At 46.8% G+C, this 21316-nt stretch overlaps 1 protein-coding gene across 1 annotated transcript in view; it reads left to right on the top strand.

Annotated features, from left to right (window-relative positions):
• The window catches only part of UBR3 (ubiquitin protein ligase E3 component n-recognin 3 (putative)), a 239638-nt gene that overhangs the window by 8201 nt on the left and 210121 nt on the right, over positions 1-21316 (top strand). Inside the window, exons 4-5 of the mRNA XM_019553730.1 lie at positions 4009-4075; positions 8085-8215. Coding sequence (XP_019409275.1) covers positions 4009-4075; positions 8085-8215 — 198 coding nt within the window. The remainder of the gene's footprint in view (positions 1-4008; positions 4076-8084; positions 8216-21316) is intronic.

Below are 21316 nucleotides of genomic sequence, written 5' to 3'. Positions count from 1 at the left end.
GATTTCAGTGTGTGTCCCCTAGTTCTAGTATTTTTGAACTTGATGCATAACAGTTTCCTGTTCACTTGGTCCACACCCTTCATGATTTTATAGACCTCTGTCATATCCTTCTTCAGCTTTCTTTTCAAACTGAAGAGCCCTAGCCTTTCCAGTCTCATCTGGTATGGCAACTGCCCCATACTTTTTGTTGCCCTTCTCTACCTTTTCTAATGCTACTATATCCTTTTTGAGATGCAGACACCAGAACTATGCTTGCAGTATTCAAGATGTGGGCACACCATAAATCTGTATAATGGCATGATCATGTTCTCTCTTTTGTTTTGTATTCGCTTCTAAACAATTTCCAACATTTTATTGTCTTTTAGTTGCTGCTGCACATTGTGCTGATTTTTTTTAAAGAGAACTATCTACAGTGGCTCCAAGGTCTCTTTCTTGTATCATAACAACTAGTTAAAAAGCCAGTATTGTGCATGAGGGCTGTGTGAAATTTTGCCCGGTGTTTTGTTTCAAAGCTGTTTCGATGCATTTTGAGCTCGAAACAGCAAAATCAAAATGAAGCAAAAGTCTTCGAAATAGCTTCGAAACGAAACGAGGGAACTTGAAACATTACAAAAGTTTTGAAATGTTTTGAGTTTTGATGCCAGGCTTACTGGCTTCAGCGTCAGTCCCAGCTAGTAGCATCCGCCTCCTGTCATCTGACAGGCAGATTGGGGACTTGCCTGCATCCCTGGGAGGTCTGCGGGAGCTATGCCAGAGTCCTCCTTGGAGTGCGGGCCCCTGATCTGCCTGCTAGATGGGCACAACCAGCACTCAGCGCCGGGAAGATTGGTGCTGCCACTGGCCCCAGGCGGCAGCACCTGGCTTCTGTCAGCCAGCAGGCAGATCTCGGGCATGCACCCCTGGGAGGACTCTGGCACCAGGAGTGCCGGCAGGGCCCTATCTGCCTGCTGGATGACAGGAGCCGGGTGCTGCTGCCTGGGGCCAGCAGGGCTGGGGCAGATCAGCTCGTGTGGGGACCCACAGACCTGATTCTGGGATGGGGGAAGGTCCCCGTATGAGCTGATGTCCTAGGCTCTGCACCCTTCTCGAGCTGGCTCTGTTACGGGGCTGATCAGCTCATGCGGGGGCCTTCCCCATACAATTCTGTGAAGTGGAAAATGGGTATAGACCTTTGTCAGCTTCCATGTTAAGTATATTTTGTGACAAAACCTATGTTTTTAAGATATTGGAGTGACCCTGGAGCCCAAGCTTCTCTTTTCTGTGCCATATCTAGGGGATGGACTAGATCTTGTTTTTGAGGTGACACCTCACCCCTGGCCACCTGTAGTCTCCTTCTAGACCTTCACAGCTGCAGCAGAGGCAGCTCTGTCACTCTGGGGTTATTATCCTGGGTTTGCAAAAAAAGGGGAAGGAGACCCCTCTCCATGCTCCCCCCTTCCTTGGAAGAAGAATGCTTGAAGCATCAATTGCTTTGTGATTACGTTGGCCACAGGTGATCAGTCAGTAAGTAACCAGAAAAAAGGTTTAATTACAGAAAAAAATAAGTCACACAGGCAAAAGCAACTATAGTTTGAGAGAAAGATGAGGAAAAAAAAAAGGTTACTAAAACAATTTCTTATTGTGCTCCTCTAGCTAGAAAAAGCTACAGCAGGGGTAGGTAATGTTTTTTGGTCAGAGTGCCGAAAAACACCACAATGCCTACCTTGGAAGGTGCCACAGTACCGGCATGCCAGAAAAAAAAATGAGGGTAGGGGGTACATGGCAGGATACCCTGCTTGTGCCCCTTGCCCGCCACCCAAAACCCCTGCTCCTCAGCTCTGCTGCCCCTTGCCCTGCACCCAGAGCCCCTGCCTCCCAGCCCGGGCTCTGTGGCTGTCAGCAACTACCCCAGCTCTGGGTAGCCGCTGGAGCCTGGGCTGCTCCCAGATGGGCTTGCAGTGTCCCAGCTGCCTGCTGGGAGCAGCCCAGGCTCCCAACTGGCAGCAGCTACCCAGAGCCAGGGCCGGCTGCAGCCGGGAGGCTCCGAACAGCTGTGTTAGGCTCCAGAGCCCCCGCATCAGCTCCATACTGGTATGTGCACCACATGTTGGAGTGGGCAGTGTGGGAGGGGCCTGAGACAGTGCAACCCCGGTCTCTCCTGCGCTCCTGGCACAAGTGATGGTGGGGCTCCGGAGCCCGGCACAGCTGTTTGTAGACGGCCCAGGCTCTGGGCAGCTGCAGCAAGCAGCGGGCAGGCTGCAAACAGCTGTGCTGGGCTCCACAGCTTCAGCATCTGCTCCATGCTGGCGGCAACTGCACGGGCACATTGGGGCGGGCTGTGCTGCCCTGCTGTCTGTCCTGAGGTCCACGCGCAGTTGCCACCAGCATGGAGCTGATGCTGGGGCTCTGGAGTCTGGCGCAGCTGTTTGCAGCCTGCCCGCTGCTTGCTGCAGCTGCCCAGAGCTGGGACTGGCTACAAACAGCTGCCTTTGATGTGATTTAGATGAGAAGCACTCCATCATCATTTTCTCAGTGCTGACGTGCATTTCTCCATTTATACAAATATATGCGCCAGGTGCTTTTAAAAGTGCCTGGTGTTGCAGCGCAGGCATGTGTACAAATGCCCTAAATGCCCAGTACACATTTCAGGAAAGAAAATATTCAGTCTTCAATGTTATTCTGAAAAGCTGTACCTTATTTTCCAAACAGATTCTAACTCTTAACTTTTTTAATGGATGAAGTCACACTTTGCAGAAATTCTAAGGAAGACTGAAATCCATTGATCTTGTTTTTCTAGGAGGCAGTGCAGTCTTTTTCTTAGAATATTGGACTTAGACACTAAAATCTACTATCCCAATTCTACTGTGTGTACACATATTCACATTGTCACAGTTTCTTAGTTAACTGAACCTCTTGACTTCTGATGCTGCTGCTTTCTGAGATCAGCATTAGGGCATGCACTCAGGGCTAGTTTCAGGGCCTGTCATTCTGGCATCAGTGACCTTTCTCCCTCAGTTAGTGCATACTAACCAGTTCTATCCTTTGAACCAAGCAATACCAAAATATTCTCTTTCACTTTGGGGGCAGAACTTAAAAAAGATGGATACTTTTATTATTTCATTAAATACCTCCCATTGAGATTAGTCCCTGTGGGAAACATTACTTATCCATTTAACCAAGGATATAGTCACTAGCAAACTGAGATAGATGAAATATTGGTACAGTAATCTTTTGACAGTTCATGTACCTGTGGAATCTCTCATGTCTGTCTATAATGGTCTTTGCATATTCCATAATTCCATTTTGATGAATCTGCTGTACATGTCACTTCCTCTGCTTGTGCCCCATCTTGACTCTTTGTAAAACTTTGGTAATGATGTTCTTAACTGAAATTGGACTCATAGGACTTGGGCTTTTCATTTAAAAAGTACTTTGAGAGCTTCCTATAACAAGCACTTGTATAAATATGAATTACCAGTATACTATTGGACTCCTCTAATTGAAATTAACTATTTAGAGCTGCTAAGAATGAATACATTACTTGATTGTAAAATGGTTGGACAACTTCTAGTTTGTGTTTCCCTCTGATTCTTAGTCATTATGGTGTTGGAAAAGACAGAAAAGGCTGAAAAATTCCTATAGATATGTAATAAATCCACCTTAGTTATATGTATAGCATCTAGGTATTTTATGTAGGTTTAACTATTTCCTAGACATTTAATTTCAGTAAGAAAGGCAAGTACCCAGCACAATTAAATAGCTAAAAATGTTTCATCTCACAAACAACAATGTTGCTCTTTGTCTGGAGGGTAGAAATACTTTTTTTTTAATTGTATTTTTCTAATAAGTTGTATTGAGTCCCAGATTCTATGAGTAGACCAAGTTTTGTCCTCTTCCTGCATATATTCAGGGGCCTTTTGTTTTATAGCCTTATAAGTAAACTAGAAGCAACTTAGAGAGCATAAAGTCTCTCTGCAGTTCCAACTATATATGCAGCTTTCAATTTTTAAACTCTTCCCCCTACCTCAGGAGGACCAGGATGGTAGCCAAGGTGTGGGCAAGCGCAAGAGGGTGAAACTAAGCAGCACCACCAAAGGTATTTATAAAGTAATGATCTCGGTTTATCATTCTTGCTTTATATTTATTTTAAAGTATCTAAGAATATTAATTCACTTTTCAAGCACTGGGGGCGCTGCATGTGACGTAGACATCAAATATAAGGGAATGAGTACTGACTTGGAAGAACAGCAAGTGAATGAGTTTTTAACAGCAGCTCATGATGGAGCTAGTGCCACCAACTCAGTATTTAGGGCTTATGGATTATGTTTTGACCTTCCTTTTGCTAGGGAGCTTGTAACTAAATATTCCGTTGTCACTGTGTAGATGACACATTTTAAAAATAGAAAACATTTAAAAACAAAGCTGAAGTCTTGTTTGTTCCTAACAGCTTCTTCCTTCAAATGAGTGTGCAGTGTGAATGATGTTTGGGTCAGATAAGAGTGGTTCCCCTCTGATCTTTTTTGGTCTTACCTAAATGGTTACTCTACTGACATTTTAATTAAGAAAAGAGAGATCTGTAGGAGAAGGAACTCAAATGAATTCTCCTTTGAAACTCCATACAATAGGCTTAAATTATTCACCTCTGTGGGGTGAATCTTGCAATCCTTAGACTTAAGCAACTTTCCCCTTGAGGTCAGTGAAAGTGCTTCAGGACTTTCTCATGTCTTTGGAGGTAGGAGGGCATCTATTTCTTACACATTTCATTGAGAAGTCATTTATGTTGAAAAGGTGCTACTGACAATGGTTAATGACCAGCATAGGGTCTGATATTCTAAGTAGCCAAATAACTGCCTTTCTTTAAAATTAGTGTGGCATGATGCTTATGATTATGGGAGAATGGAAAGCTAGTGTGAAAGAGACCAGCTGTCAGTAGTCAGCAGGGTTCAAGAACAGAACACTTGTTGGAAAGCTGAAAGAAAGGCAGGAACAAGGTTCTGGAAAGAGTTGAAAGTGAGGATTTAGATTTTGAATTTGAGATGCAAAGCTACATCTTTGAAGGACTACGATGGTTGTAGGAGAGGAAGATTGATTCTTTTGAGAATTTCAGACAGTCTGGAGAGCCAAGAGACTGGGAAGGCAGAGCAAAGGGATCTGGAGTTTCAGCAGTGGTACAGTAAGGATAGAAATGCTGGAGAAAAATAAATGATAGTTTTCAAGGGCTTGGAGGTATATATATACATTCACAAATGTAGGAAGAGGACAGATAAAGTCATTGAGGATGACTTTAAAGTTGCTCTCCCGAGACAGAAGACAGTGGATTTGCCAATGGTGATGTGGAAGCAGCACAATTTTAGAAAACAAGAGAATGAGGATGGAGTTTTCGAGGAAAGAGAAAGTAAATTTTACTTATTTTAATTTGAGAAAATTGATGGACCTCTGCAAAAAAAAAAAAAAAAAAAGTAAGACAGCTGACCCTAGAATGATAGCACCTTCCCTAATAGCAGTGAATTGGTACAGGGCAGTAGGAAACTTTGGTCCAGAGGTTGCCAGATCTCTGAATGGACATCACTAGAGGCAGAGGCATTTCAGCAAAATGATTCTTTAATTAAACCTTTCATTTCCACCCAGGATTGTAGTCTTCCCCCTCTGAGGCATCCCAACACGGACTGTGCTGATGATGTTGATAGCTCCTAATATCAGCCCCAGAGGAGGGAGTCTGCCAATGGGGGAAAGGTAAGTCTCTGTTTTTATTAAATATTAAATAGTTTTCTGAAGTTTTCAGTATTCGTATTTTATGTCCTATATGGTATAAAATAAGAGTATTAAAAGAAAATTTTAGAAAACTGAGTATTAAATAAAAACAGATTTACCTTTTCCATAAAAGCAGACTCCCTACTTTCAGCAATCTGGGTATTGTCATCATGCCAGGCTATGTATTGGTGATACCTTGGAGTGCTAAGATTGTCTTAGAAATAATATTTTAAACAGCTGCTACTTTTTATAATGATGGGGAAGATTGAAAGGTCTATTTTAAATGGACTTTTTGTGCTGAAGTGTCACCCATATGGACATAGATTTGGGTACTAAGCAGCAGGTTGTAATTTTTTTCCCATGTTTTGCTGTTTGTAAAACACTTGTCCATCCAAAAGATCTAATTTCTAAGATAGTTTCAACTCTGCAGGCACCTTTTTGTTTGTCAAAAGAAATTTAACAACATATGACACTTTTCACAAGAGTAGGAGTGCTAGCCTTGATGTCCTGGACAAATTCCAAGTTGGGTAAGAGCACTCTGCCTACTTAAATTCTCCTGCAGGTATAATTGGATATGGTGTTCTTTTCTCTCTGTCCTAAAGCTGTTGGATAGAATTGTTACGTGGTGTTAAACTGTCATGTTCCATGTCAGAGGAAGCTGCGTTTCAGCAGTAGATGAAGAATGTGCACCAACAGCATACATTCTTTGTGCCTACACATTGGGACATTTGGAATGTGCGTAAAACCATGATGTCTATTCTGTGGATGGAGGATCAAGTTGGCACCTTTCATGAGCAGTCAATTCATACATACAACATTTAAAAAGGGAGAAAGAAGAGAACATAAATGATTTTAGCATGTCTGATGTAGTAAGTGACTTGTAATTTTTTTTGTGGAATACTTTTAATATAGAAATATTGAGGATCGAGAGAGGTAAAAAAATCCTTGATCTCAACACTTCTAGAATATGCAATAAAACATCTTTTTTCTTTCTTTGGATTGATAGAGATGCTCATCTTCAAATTGACCCTCGCTTTAAAGTGTTCATATTTTAACAATTCTGAAAATATCTAGTACAACAGGCTAGATTCAGGTAGTGACCTATCACAGTGGAATCCTGGCCCTGGTAATTCTAGACTTATCTTGAGCCTGGAGCACTGTGATGTAAAATGCATCTGCTTTACTGCTTTACTAATGGGCCTAAAGCCATTCAGTGCAGCCCTCAATTTTTGTAGTGGCTGGCCTTATAGGGGATGGTGCTATGCCAAAAGGTGAACTGATTCAGCATTCCTGGACAGCCTGTTTGAATGGGGGTGACCTCCTACTGGAATTTTAATTCTGCTCTGACTGGGATAAATCCCAAGGAGGAATGGGGAAAGGGTAGTACTGAAGCCCTCTCCCTGCCCCGTTAACTCCTACAGGTTCAAGGCAGCAGTTTATTTGCCTAAATTTCTCTATATATGAAGAGTAAACATGGCCTGTTTATCAGGACTGTTAAGTACCCTGGCTTTGAAGAAGACTAAACATAATATATGGTCTAATAGAATGGGGTGGGAAAGTAAAATTAATGTGTATTCTGGTCCTTGTTCTACCATTACCTTATTGGGTTAATTCTGGGGAACTTGGTTTATTCTTTAGTTTAACCATTTATAGGGCTGAAGTAATTCCTACCACCTCACAGGATTGCTCTTAAAATTATTTAGCATATAAATTGCTTTGAAGATATAAATTGTGACATGGAGTATTTTTATTTAAAAAGCTTTGAAGCTGGTAAATATATCATATAAATTATTAATTTTTTAAATCTAGTATAAATGGTAATGTCCAGTGTATAGGAGGTCAGATTTTGCCACACCTATGTTGAACATGCAATCAGTAACCTCACTGAATTCAAAGGCAAAATTCTGAATTTCATTTGAAACTAGTGGAGCTGTGATAGTTAAGTACACTTGCTCTGAGCCACAAGGCTGAGTACTACATGAAGATCTGGTCCAATGCATGTATTTTTTGAGTAAGTCATTATTTAGTGTAAGCCTGGCAAATTGGATCCTATGCAAGAGCCTGATTTTTGCAGCTGAAAGCTGTCTGATGACTTTGGGATTATGTACACGAACTATTATAGGCTTGGGAACTAAACAGTACTGACCATATTTATTTTTTCCCCAGGAGTTTATAAATACTATTATCAGTATCTGCAGGATGTAGCATTAAGGTATTTCTGATTCTTAGATTTTTCTAATCCAATAGGTTACAGAGGATAGAAGCATCACGTTTTTTAATATTCCAGTGAAACCTAAAATCATTCTGACATTTTTACTCCCTCCCCCATCTCCTTTCTCCACATTTTTGTGCAGATCAGTCCATTATGGATGTTTTGAAGCATAAATGTTTTCTAGAGGAATTATTATTTTGGACGATAAAATATGAATTTCCACAGAAGATGGTAACCTTCTTACTCAACATGCTACCAGATCAAGATTATAAGGTATTTTTGCTCCTTTTCTCTACCAACAGCTTTCCTTTTTTTTCATATTTCATATGTATTGTACCTTGTGTCAGACCATATGTGATTAATATATAACTTGTTTTCATATAAAGGCCTGTATTTTTAATTGAGTAATTGTACAACTGGGGTGTGCTAACAAATACATGAAGCAAAATGCAGGTAAAACGGATCAGACATAATCAAAGACCAGGCTGTGCATTTTTTTTTTCTTTTTTATCTCCTGTCTTGACTCTCAAACGTCATTCAAATCAGAGGTGGCCAGCCTGCAGTATGCCTGCCACAAGTGGCCCAGGCAACCTGTATGGCAGGGGCAGGAAAATACAGCTGGCAAGCTGGATCTGGCCCACCAGGCAATTCTGTCTGGCCCTCAGGGCTCCTCTGCAAGCTGGCACCTCTGTGCAGGTGGTGGGGCTCTGGTTGCTAAGCATTCAAACTCCCCACCAACCTGCCCCAGCCTGGCCTGACCCACCCAAGCCCCAAGCCCGGGGGTGCTACACACAAGATGCCTCTGCCTGGCAGAGCTTGTGCCTGGCCACCCCAAGGCTGTTCCCAGCCTCCCTGCCTGTGAGCTTGGGAATGCAGGTGAGGGCCCCACTGGGTCGGGGCCAGGGACCCCGTTGTGGGAAAGGGAGTGGGAGCGTGGGGAGCTGCACGCTGTGGGGTCAGGCTGGGCTGGCCTCACATGCTGCAACTATGTGTGGCTGAGGACTTGGACAGAAGCTGTGCCCTATGGGTCTGGATGGGGCTGGCTGCACATCCTGCCATCAGCTGTGGCAAGGGACTTGGGTGACTCCCAAAAGGAGTACTCCAGGGCAGGGGGAGGGACTTCTGGTGGCAAAGGTCAGAGGGTCAGGGCCAGGACTTCATGTTCCAACAGGGAGCAGGACACCAGTCAAGATTGCAGAGCTACCTTGACCATTCACCAAAAGTCATTAAGCAGCCCTCCAACTGAAATAATTGGCCACCCCTGCTTTATGGCATGAAGCAGACTGGGGAGGGAACAAGCAGCACAGCAGCAGATGGGGCAGGAAGCAGAAAGCAGAACAGCAGATCAGATGGGGAGCATAAGGTGGGAGCAGATAGCAGAGCAGTAGATCAGGCAGGGGAAATAAAGCAGGAAGCAGAAAGCAAAACAACAGATTGAGCAGGGAGCATAGGGCAAGAAGTAAGAAGTAGAGCAGATCTCATGGAGCATAGAGAAGAAAGCAGTAAGCAGAGCAACAGATCTGGTGGAGGAATGGAATTGGAGTGGCATTGGAAAGCATGGGGCTAATTTGCAGCTTGCCTACCTCAGAGTTTGGCTCAACTGCTTTAGAGGCGGTCTGCAGTAGTAGTTGACTTTGCAAACTGGATTGCATTGATTTCTTAATAAAGATCTTCATCCACATAATGTAATTATTTTGTGACTGACTGACTTGATGGTGATGGCTTTACTTGTGTTGGAAACAGCAGTAATCTCCCCTTGCAGGATGTTAAGTTATAGAAATGTTGCATTGGTTGTGTCTAATCTCCAGGCTATTTTGGTAGGCCTCCAGCTGCTATCCTACATTGTTTTATACCCTTCTCTGACTTGATGGACTATTTACCTATATGCCTTCTTCTGTTCTTAGAACATGGTGACAGGATGTCACCTTCCTGTTCATGTGTTAGTATGTAGCCAGGTTCAGTCCATTTGTGTTTGTGTTCTCCAGGAGTCAGTGCACCTACACAAGGTACTTTCTTCTAGCTTTTTGCCACACTCTCCTGTTGTGCTTCCAGCTGAAGCTGTATTTAGGTTCTGAATCTCCTTGTTTAGTGAGAACCAAGGGTACAGGAAGTCTTGAAGTCAGGACCCTAAACATATGAATCTTTTTGAGGGAGTTGTTAAGAGTATGATTTAATGGGAACACAACTAAGCTACATGATGTACTGAATTATAACAAGTAACACAAAGACAATTTGTAAAAAAGACAAAAGGAAAGAAAAATAGCAGAAAAGAACCTCTGGTAGTGTCTGAGACACCTTTCTATACTCTGAGCTGGACTGGATTTCAGCACCAAACTTGGAGTCCCACACTTCATCACCGATGTGGCTGATGGACAAGAGGATGCTGAGGACTGTATGACTAAAGCTCCTTGCATGAAGTTGTGTTTCATAGCAGGAACTCTCATATATGACATGGAATCCTGTCTGAGATCTTATAGAGCTGGGCCTGGAGACCAAGTATCATTACCATTCAGCTTTTTATTTCTGAAAACAATCAAGCTACCAACAACACTGCAGAGGAAACAGCAAGCATCATTGTGTTTGCCCTCACTGAAGTTAGCAGTATTGCAGGCTGTGAGATTAACTGACATTTATTTTTTCCTTAGAGCTTTATACTACCATTTTGGGTTATGCTCTTTTCTGGGTGGGGAGGGGAAGAGGGAAGTAACTGTAGCTTTTGCAAAAAGCTGTTTGATAATGAAGGATTGGCTTGCAAAGCTGCAGTTGTCTGTCATCCCTGTCAAATACAAATATACCAAATACTTCAGTATAAGTCTCTTTATTTCCGTCTACCAGTATTTTGGAGCAGAACACTGTTTCATCCATAGTAGTCTGTTAGGAGTTTTAAAATAGTGCCAGAATACTTAAAATAGTTGGCTGAATGAGCAGGTACGGTAAAATATAGCTCTGAAGGGTAGGTTTCTATACGGCTTTATCAGTTACTTCTAGTCTTGGAGTTGTTTCTTCAAAACCACCTGTGACAGGAGTATCAATATTGGAGCCTTTCTGGGAGTGGCCCTGCCCTCCTGTAATGGGCCAACCGCCTGCATACTCACTTGCCATGCCTTGATCTTACTTGATTAGAAGATGGTTGTAATCAGCGGGAGGCTACCCATTTTTCCGCGCCCTGGTGACAGGGGGCACTACCTGCGGCTCCTTTTTCCTCCCCTACACCGCAGCCCAAGCCTTGCAGATGGAGTTGATGTGGTTTGACCTGGGCCTTGTTATGTTCTGGCCCCTCCTCTTTACTCCCAGGGCTCCTCACTGCCCTCCCCCCCTTGCTCGCTCTGGGGCTCCTTGCTGCCCCTTTCTCTCTCGGGGCTCCTTGCTGCCCCCTTCTCTCTCTCTGGGGCTCCCCGCGGCCCCCTTCTCTCTCTCTGGGGCTCCCCGCGGCCCCCTTCTCTCTCTCTGGGGCTCCCCATGGCCCCCTAGCTCCGGGGCTTCTCGCCGCACCCCCCTAGCTCCGGGGCTGGGGCCAATACGCCCCCAAACAAAGCTGCGCCCTCTCTGGTGCCAGGAGACCCCACGCTATTGTGGAGCTCCTATGAGGCCTCCTCCACCCCTAATAGCCTTGCCCGGTCCTCCGGTCAAAACAGTAAACATAAAGCCCCTGGGGCTACAACATAAAAACTAGACTGTCTGGTCAAACAAAAACCTACTCCCTACTAGAGAGTGAGGGAGCGGGGGGGAGCCCTACACGACGCTCTTCCGATCTCTCAGCAGTGACCAGGGGATGCTTTCAATGCCAGAGTCCTCCCCTCTGACTGTCCGAGGTGAGTCCCTACTCCCACGGCTGCTGGAGAGGGACTGCCCTCCTGGCCTTCTACCTGGGCTTAAGAAGGGATAAGCCTCTTTCTGGTCAGCTGGTTTTACCAGTTGCCCCGGCAACCAGCACCTGTGCAGCCCTGGTGACTGGCAGCTGAGCCTCCCCCTTTCTGCCACTAGGGGTCTCCCCAGAGCAGTCTCTGCTCTTAGGCGCAGGGCACCTGAGTGCACTACAACACCACCCCTCAATTTTATTGGGGCCTTGGCACATATTACATTTTAGATACAATTAAGTGGTTAATTGCACCATAAAAATCTGGCCACAAGTTAAAGCCTAGTTATGGTATGATAATATAGCAAATGAACTATATGATAATATAGCAATGTGTCACATCTTTGTGGATTGTTTGTATCATAACTTAAATGGAATGTTTGGCATGTAGGGACTGACCCATGATGGATTTTGACACTCAGCTGAGCATAGAGATCTGGCATAGGGCAGCCACAGCTATCCTCTGCCTGATCAGTGGGATTGGTCTAGGGGGTGGCATTGGGTCCTGGACCTGGTACTTCTATCTGATTTCTAGAGGCAGATTGGTAGCGGGGATGCCATGAGCACTGCATCTGGTAGTGTCTGTCTGATCTCGGGCTCAATGCATCCTTAAGTTTCCATAGGAGCAGCAGGGAGTCAGCTGGGAGCTGTGCTCCACAGCTGTGGGTGCTGCTTCATGGTGTGGGGCATGGGGAGCTGAGAGCTGTCAACTCCATAGTTGCCTGTGCCCTGCACTTTGGATCTCTTCTCACAGGGAGCTTTAAAGAATGCTTCCCTACTGGGACTTTAAACCCTGCACCCAGGCTGCCTGGCACAGGGGTGCGGTTCAAAGTTCCCAGTGGAAGCCCATTATCCTGTCTTTGTTCCCTGCTCCTGTCAGGAGCCTCTAATCTGATCGCTTCACTTGGCAGCATGGCCAGAGCTGATAATCAGTTGATTGTAGACTTGGCCTGCACAGCCCCAGTCTCATACTGAGACTATCCCAGCCAGGACCAAGAATCAACTGATTGTCAGCTGCCGTATATTATTCAGCTCCAGCCCCCAGACTACAGTCCGGGACTTGAATCTGGTCTGGTGTGGTCCAGGGCTGGCCCCAACAGTCAGTTGATTGTCAGCCTGGGGCCCAGACTTTACCAGACCTAGTTCAAGTATGATCCTAGGCTCCCCCTGCACTGACAAGTAGTAATGGCACAATTGGGATCTGATCCCAACAGTCGTGACTTCTGCCTTGCACATGCTTCCTGCCATTGTGACATTAAATGAATGTGCATCAGGGGCCTGGGTATTATAAACTTAGGATAAGGAGGAGACCTCTTCTGAGATGTCCTTGAAAATAATTATTGACTAGTATTCATATATTATTCAGCTTGATTCTAGATACAAGAGACAGTTCTTGTGGCAGGAGCTTTAGAAAGATAGTGTTAATCCAATATATATGTAGATTTTTTTTCAGTGATAAAAATCTAGTTTTTTTTTCATAGCAAATCCCTGCTGTCAATTTAAATCCTGCCTTTCCTCGTGCTCCATACTGAGGGTCTGAAGGGCAGTTTATATTTGCTCCTCAGTTCCTCTCAAACTCCTTGGCTTGAGACAGCTTCTGCAGTCTGTTTCTAACTATGGTCTTGGCCCATAGCCATGTTTGGAGCCAGTCTGTTCTATCCTTTTTTTCCAGCTACTTTTAGTTTTCTTTTTCTTATTTTTCTTGGTTTTTTTTCTTTGTTCCAATCTGTCAATCTGCATTACATGAAGTGCCATTTTTCTTCCCTTTTTTAGCACTGGCTTAGCTTCCCTCAGGTTGCTTGGTTTTAAGATATGGCTTTGGATGGAACTATAACCTCAGTGGATGTGTATGTCCCAAGGACATATGCTGGTTTCAGGGCTTTCTCTTCCTGGGTTTTGGAGTGTAGACTCTGTTTATCTTGTGGGTGAATCTTTATAATAAGCCTCAGACCACAGAGTACAGGCCTTCAGTTGGACACTAATTCTCCAGGAAGAATTGTTTTAGGAGAAGGCTATCCTTGTCATTCATTCCAAAGTGGTCCTAGTGAGTTCAGGCTTTGTGACAGTTTTAGGAGGAAGACGTGCATCTTGGGGCAAAGTTACTCGTTGCCCTCCTGCTGTAAGCCTTGATGGCACTGTGTGTATCTTGACAAGGCTCTGAGTTCCCTGGACCTAATTACCAGTTTGGAAAATTGTTTCTTTTCCGACTAGAAAAGCATAAGGACAATTGCCTGAATACTCCTATGATTAATAGGTGCTGGTTGTGAAGTATAGAGCAAATGCATTGATTCCTTGCACTGAGAGCTTCAGCACTGGTGCCTGTTGCTGCACTGAGACACAGAACAAGGACAGGTGTTCATTTCTAGCATTGGGAGAGGGAGTCTACAGGCTTTCAGCTGTTCTCCAGGCCTAACCAGACTGGGGTGATCTTGATTTGGGGAAGCTGTAGGGAGTGCAGTGGTGGGGAAAAATTCCCTGTGCCTTCCCTGGACTGGGGCTTGGGGAATGGGCAGATGTGGCCTCTTCCACTGATGGAATGTGCTCCTTCTCCTCTGTTGGTAGGGCTCCATATCTGTTTTCCAGCCAAACCACTGCAGGTGAGGGTGAAGACTTGTGCTTGCTGCCAGATGTCATAAGCTTCCAGCTTCTACCTTCGTTGGGAGTCCATATCCACTTTCTTCTTCAGCACTGCCTCTGGTAGTCCTTCTGCAGTCCTAGAGGTCTCTTTTAGCATTGAATTAATGAACTCCTCGTGGCTGCAGATGCTTTGGAGCCTTGACATCTCCTCTTGTAGCTCTCTTGTGTGGTCCCTGATGAACCATCAGGAGGCACAGCTCACATCACAGGCACTCTTCAACTTGACTGTCACTGGGAGGAAACTGGAAACCATAGTCCCCACAGCACCAAACCAGGACCTGAGCAGAAACCTTGCAACGCTCTGGCAGTGCGACATCCTAGAGCCATCTCTCTGGGTCTCTTAAATCAGTAGCCTACCTCTTTCCTGTCCCTCTCTTTCCTCGCAAGCATTAGTTTAAGCTGGCCTGTTCACTGCTCCTTGGTCCCAAAAGGTTCCCTTTTCCCTGGTAACCTGCTTCCTCTCACCAAGCTTACAGTGAAAGAATATGAGAGGGAAAGCTTCTGGGCAAACTCCCTAGTGAACTCCCCACTCACTCTGGCTTCTAGTTAAACAAGGGACATAAGTATTGATCTAACTGCTCTGTTTTAGATACTTATGCTAAATATATAGGTTAGCTCCTCTTAATTAAAGAAAGGACTCAAGTTAAAGGCTTCCCTTCAAAGAAGGGAGTGGCAAACTGATCTACGAACTGCTTACAAACTGCCCTGTATGCTGTTCCTGTTTGCATGATCCTTGGTTGCTCAGGGAATCTCCTTTTATACCCCTCTGTGCCTAGGCGTGCTTTGCTCCCTTGTTAGGGAGGGAACACAGACACAGGCAGCAACCACTCATCTTTCAGCACAGGGGTGTGCCATAATTTTGGGCAGAGGGCCGCTTACTGAGTTTTGGCAAGCCATCGAGGGCTGCATGACAGATAGCCAGGGGCAGATAAATATTAATTTTCTTTATTTTTTAGGGGTCCCACGGGCTGGATAGAATGGCTTGGTGGGCCGCATCTGGCCCACGGGCTGCATTTTGCCCACCCCTGTTCTAGTAGCACTCCCAGCTGCTCAGAACACATGCCGAAACACACATACACTCACCAAGCCAAACAGACAGCCTTGGCTCGCTTACCTTCCAGGACTAGGATCTATTGCCTAGTGTCTGGTACCTGTCTCCTCTTTCTCTTCCTCTTCTTCTCAGCAGACTGCTTGCAAACTGCCCTGTTTGTTGTTCTTGTTTGCTCAAAAGATATGGGTCCCCATGTCCCTGGAGCAAAAGGGCTGCCTAGAAACAGCCTCCAGACTGGAGGAAATTCTTCTTTACCTGATGAGCAGGGATTTGGGTTTTCTGCTTCCCATGGAAAAACAGAGAAAGCAATAGATTTCCCAGTTTACCGTATTTTTCGGACCATAAGACGCACTTTTTTCCCCCCAAAAGTGGGGGGAAAACGAGGGTGCGTCTTATGGTCTGAAGGTGTGTGTCCCGGGGAGACGGGGCGGAGCTTGCCCGCGGAGGCGGCGGAGCCCGAGCGGGACATGCGCCGCTTGTTTAGACTGGAAGCCGGCGCCCGTGCTGGTGGCCGGGAGCCGGCAATAAAAATGGCCGGCCGGAACAGACGGGGCAGGAGTCCGAAGGAGGGACTCGCTGCCGCGGAGACTGAGGCTCCAGGAGGGGTGCGTCTTATGGTCAGGTGCGTCTTATGGTCCGAAAAATACGGTAATTGGCGAAAACATGGATTTTTTCCCTCTTAGCAGGGAAACCTGTGGATATGCCCCTTTTGCAAAAGCAGGGAAACCTGTGGATATGCCCCTTTTGCAAAGAGCTCTGCAGGCTTTCTGAGTTCCAGCCTGCAAGAGCTGTTTGCAAAAGGGGCGGGAAATTCCCAGCCCTGCCTGGAGGGGAAGGGAGAGGGGGAAACGGCAGGACCTGACACTGATTTAACGGAGGCTGCCTCTTTGTTCTTGGAGGTAAGTGGAGGAGGGCTGGGGGGGAAGCTGTGGGAGTGGGGATGTGTTGGGGGAAGATATGGAGTGTCTGCCAGCTGGCGGGCACTCATGGTGGGAATTTGCCCAACAACTTTCCCTCCCTCAACCCAGGCAGGCAGGGATGGGGGGAGGGGAAAAGAGTGTGCCCTGGGGCACCAACCCCTCAGCTCAGCTCACTCTGTGCCTGCTGCCAGGAGCAGGGCTGGGGGGGCAAGGGTAGTGGTGTTCCTCTGCGAGCTGCACATGTCCGCCTGGCTAGGAGGAGGGGCAGCTGACGTGGTGGCTGCCACCACTACTGCACCACCACCACTGCACTGTGTGCCATTTGCTCACGGCTGGTGGAGGGAAAACCGCAACGTACATGGTACGGTGACAGCCGCTGCATGTCAGCCTCCCCCAGCAAGGTAGGTGTGTGCAGCCTGCAGAGGGACACTACTGCCCTTGCCACCTTGGCCCTGCTCTGGGCAAGCAGCATGGGATGTATGGCAGTAGCAGTGCGGTGGTGCTGGTAGCCACTGTGTGTACGCAGAGGTACAGTGGAGGCAATCACCATGGAGGCTTCTCCCCCACATGCTTGATCTGCCTCCCCAATCCCTTCCTTCCCCTACATCTCCCCACACACCCACCTGCTGGGGTGTGTCTGTGCCCGTGCCTGTGTGTGTGGGGCTGGGGGACTGTGTGTGGGGGTAAGGGGCACGAACAGGACTTGGGAGGCTGTGTGGGGGGCAGTGAGGGGCACTAACAGGGCTGGTGGGGGGGGCTTTAATTTTAATCACAGATCTTGGGTTTTTTATCAGAGAATTTGTGATTTTTTTTTTTTTTTTTAAACAGGGAAAACCAGGATCCCAGCTGGTGAGATAGTTGTCTTTCCTCTAGTTCAGTGGTTTTCAACCTGTAGTCTGCAGAGTATATCTAAGGGGCCTGCAAAATATGACAATGATTAGGGGTCTACCCAACTTGAGGATGCAGCTGGCCAATTTCATGGGCAGATCGCAGGGCTGCTTGCTGTTTTCAAGTGCTTACCGTGGCTGGGACTACCCCATGCCTCTGGCCAAGGGATCCTGGTGGTTCTGTCCCTTGCTGCTGATTGGCTGTAAGGGATGTCCATCTTATGGCCCTGCCCCTCATCACTGATTGGTAGCGAGGGGTGAGGCTGCATGACAGGCAGCCCTTTCAGCCAGTCAGCAGTGAGGAGTGAGGGCGGCAGCCATCATGTGCTCCCATGTGTGCCAGCAGTCCCCCCTACCATCTTCCCCATGCCGTGAGGACTGCTGGCTCCCTTGAGGAGCCAGCATCTTATTTTCAGTACATTGGGTTTTTTTGTTGATTCCATCCCCCCCCCGATTTTATGGACATTGCGCACTTTTGCGGGCAATGCTGGATTCCGCGTTTTCCATGAAATCATGATTTCGGTAGAATCCAAACTATGATCAGTCAAAAGTATGTGAATACATAACTTACAATTCAAAGGGGTCCTCATTCAAAACTTTTTTGGGGTCTGCAAATGAAACAAGGTTGAAAATCGCTGCTCTAACTACACAGATGGTTGCCTTTGCAGACTTCCAGGACAAAGGAGGCAAATTGCTCAGGCTTTGCAAGTTCGTCTTAAGAGGGCCAAATAAGTTAGGTTTGTTTTGCATCAGTTTGCCCTTGGCAAAGTCAGCCTTTCTGTCAATAATGGGACTTGGCGAGGATCGTATGGCAGATGCTAGATATCTCAGCCCCAACCATGCAGGAGGGTGATAAGCATGATCAGATACCTTCTAGGCATGCAGGCTGCTTCTACACATATCCTATGCCTTCTTACCTTGTCGAGCATGTGCTGACAAGAAGTCAATACAGTTTTCTAGCACCTTGAAAAATAAGGAGCCAAAAGAGGCCATATTTTCTAGGAAAAAAGTTTTATTGCTCTGCAAGTCTGCAATTTCAGGTGGCTGGCTGCCAGCCTCATTTGGTTCAGCATGACATCAGTAGCAGGAACAGGTCACTGGAGCACTTGGCGGGTGGGACTTGAGCAAGAGTGTTCTATGAGCCTGCAGAGTACCCTGCCACTATACAAAACTGATGGTTTTTGATACCATTTGATGGTCAAGGAACATGTATGTTAAGTGCATCACAGGCAATCACCAGTATGAAGATACCTGATTGAGTCACTCATCAGAAGTGAGAGCAAGGAGGTGGACTGAATCCTCTGCCCAACTCCAGCACACACATCCTAGACCTACAAAGACTATTGATGCTTTTGAATGTTCCCTACCCCAGCAACTGTACACTGCCTGCTAAAACCGCTGTCTAAAACTGTCTTGCCACCTTACAACTCTGTACTGATGTGGTTACCATAATCAGTGTCTTACCTTTTTCCTTATCATAGCATGGCATTGGAGCTTATTGACCTCTTTACTGTGGGCTGGTGTAGACTGCATGACTAACTGTATGTTTTAGATTGCCTCAACATGTATTTTCCTAAAGCTCCTCATCCATTAAGAACAAATGGGGGTCATAGTGGGAAATTGGCAGGGGTCATAGTGGCGCCCTGGCACAGCTCTGTGAGCGCTCGTGGGCACTGGCTAGGTACCAGAGGATTGGAAAAGGGCCAATGTGGTCCACATTTAAAAGAAGGGGAGAAAAGAGGACCCTGGCAATTACAGGCCAGTCAGTCTTACCTTGGTCCTCAGGAAGACCTTTGAGAAAATTATCAAGGAGTACATCTGCAAGGGCCCAGCAGGGGAGATAATGCTTAGGGGCAACCAATATGGGTTCATGGAGGGCAGGTCCTGCCTGACAAACTGGGTTTCTTTTTATGATCAGGTCACAAAGTCCCTGGACGAGGGTGTCGGGGTGGATGTCTTCTTCCTGAACTTTAAGAATCCCTTTGACATGGCTTACCACCACATTCTCTTAAAAAAAAAAATGGGTGACTGCGGCATTGATGCTAACACGGTCAGATGGGTGGCAGATTGGCTAAATGGTTGCACCCAGAGAGTGGTGGTGGATGGGTTATTTTCGACTTGGAGGGATGTGGGCAGTGGAGTCCCCCAGGGCTCAGTCCTGTGGCCTGTACTGTTCAGCATCTTTTATCAGCGATCTGGATGTGGGTGTGGAATGCACATTGTCCAAATTTGCTGACAACATCAAGTTGTGGGGTGAGGTGGGCACGCTGGAGGGGAGGGACAGAATCCAGCTAGATCTAGACAAATTACGGAGGTGGGCGGATGATAATAGGATGGAATCCAATGCAGACAAGTACAAGGTGCTGTATCTAGGGAGAAGGAACCAGCAACACATGTATAGGCTGGCGAACACCCTTCTTGTTAACACGATGGCAGAAAGGCATCTTTGAATCATTGTCGACTCCAGGATGAACATGAGCCACCAATGTGAGGAAGCAGTCAGTAAGGCTAACCTCACCTCGTTGTGCATCTACAGATGCATCACAAGTAGGTCCAGGGAGGTGATCCTTCTTGCCCTCTATGTGACACTGGTCAGGCCACAGTTGGAGTATTGCATCCAGTTCTGGGCGCCGGACTTCAAGAGGGATGCAACTAGCATTGAGAGGGTCTAGAGGAGGGCCACTCACATGGTCAGGGGGCAGCAGGGCAGGTCCTATGGAGAGAAGCTAAAGAAAGGGCCTGAACCTATTCAGCTTCCACAAGAGAAGACTGAAAGGGGATCTGGTGGCCGTTTACAAACTCGGCAGGGGGGACCAGAGGGAATTGGGGAAAGCTCTGTTTCCCCGGGCACCACCAGGGGTTACTAGGAATAACGGCCACAAATTGTTAGAGAGAAGGTTCAGGGTGGACATCAGGAGACATTACAGTTAGGGCTGCCAGGCTCTGGAATGGGCTCTCAAGTGAGGTGGTGTTCTCTCCTACTTCGGGGGTCTTCAAGAGGAGGCTGGACAGATATTTGGCTGGGATGATATGCTCCCAGCACCTGTTCCTGCCCGGGGCAGAGGGTCGGACCTGATGATTTGTTTAGGTCCCTTCCGACCCTAAGTACTATGATTTCATAGATTTCATAGACATTAGGGCTGGAAGGGACCTCGGGAGATCATCGATACTATGATTGGCAACTGTGGCCTGTGAGCCAGATCTGGCTTGCAGAACCATTTGATCGGACCCGTGATATGGGACTTTGATGACATTTGGCAGTGGGGAGTGAGCGTGTGTGCCACTGTGGCGGTGAATTCTGGTGGAGTTGGCAGGGTCATCTGCTAGGGGTGCACCGACATATTGGTTGGCTATCAGATCAGCAACAATAAAAAGAGAAATGACTATTGGCTTGTTTTGGTTGTTGTAGCCAATAATTATGGCTATGTGTCTGCAGCACCCTGGTGAGTGTGGTCTAGTCCTCCCACCCCATCGCCAGCCTGAGCCTGTGGCAGACTACAGGTCCTGGCAAGCAGCGGGAGGGGGAGGGTCACCAGGGAGTGGTCACAGGGCATGCACTCAGCAACAAAGGGACCCTTACCAGCTCCTCCTGCTGCTGCTGTGGCAAGGCTGCTTGTGTAGCAGGGGCCTGAGTGCCAGGGCTGCTGTGGAGGCAGGCTTGCGCACAGACAGGGTAAGCTTCCATGTGAGGGACATTGTGCTGTCCTGGGCACTGGGCATCTTTGCAAAAGTGACTTCTCCCCGGCAGTTGCAGGGGCTCAGCTGTGTGGGGCCAGGTGGCACTGAGGCAGCAGTGTGCTCTGGGGCTCCAAATCTGCCCAGTGCCACTGTCTGCATGATACTTACCTGGCAGGGGAAGCAGAGTGACCACGTAGGCGAGCTCCCCAGGGTAATTGTCTCTGATATGTCCTCCATAGGAGGTCTATATTGAGCAGATTCTTTTTGGTATTGGGTGGTGGAACCGGAGCGTGCTCCATCCACTCCATGCATTGACCTGGTATTGCAGTGCTTCCAGGACCGGTG

Source organism: Crocodylus porosus, unplaced genomic scaffold, assembly GCF_001723895.1.
Source record: "Crocodylus porosus isolate Cpor-Errol unplaced genomic scaffold, CroPor_comp1, whole genome shotgun sequence".
Lineage (NCBI taxonomy): Eukaryota > Metazoa > Chordata > Crocodylia > Crocodylidae > Crocodylus > Crocodylus porosus.
This window is presented reverse-complemented; position numbering and strand designations above follow the sequence as displayed.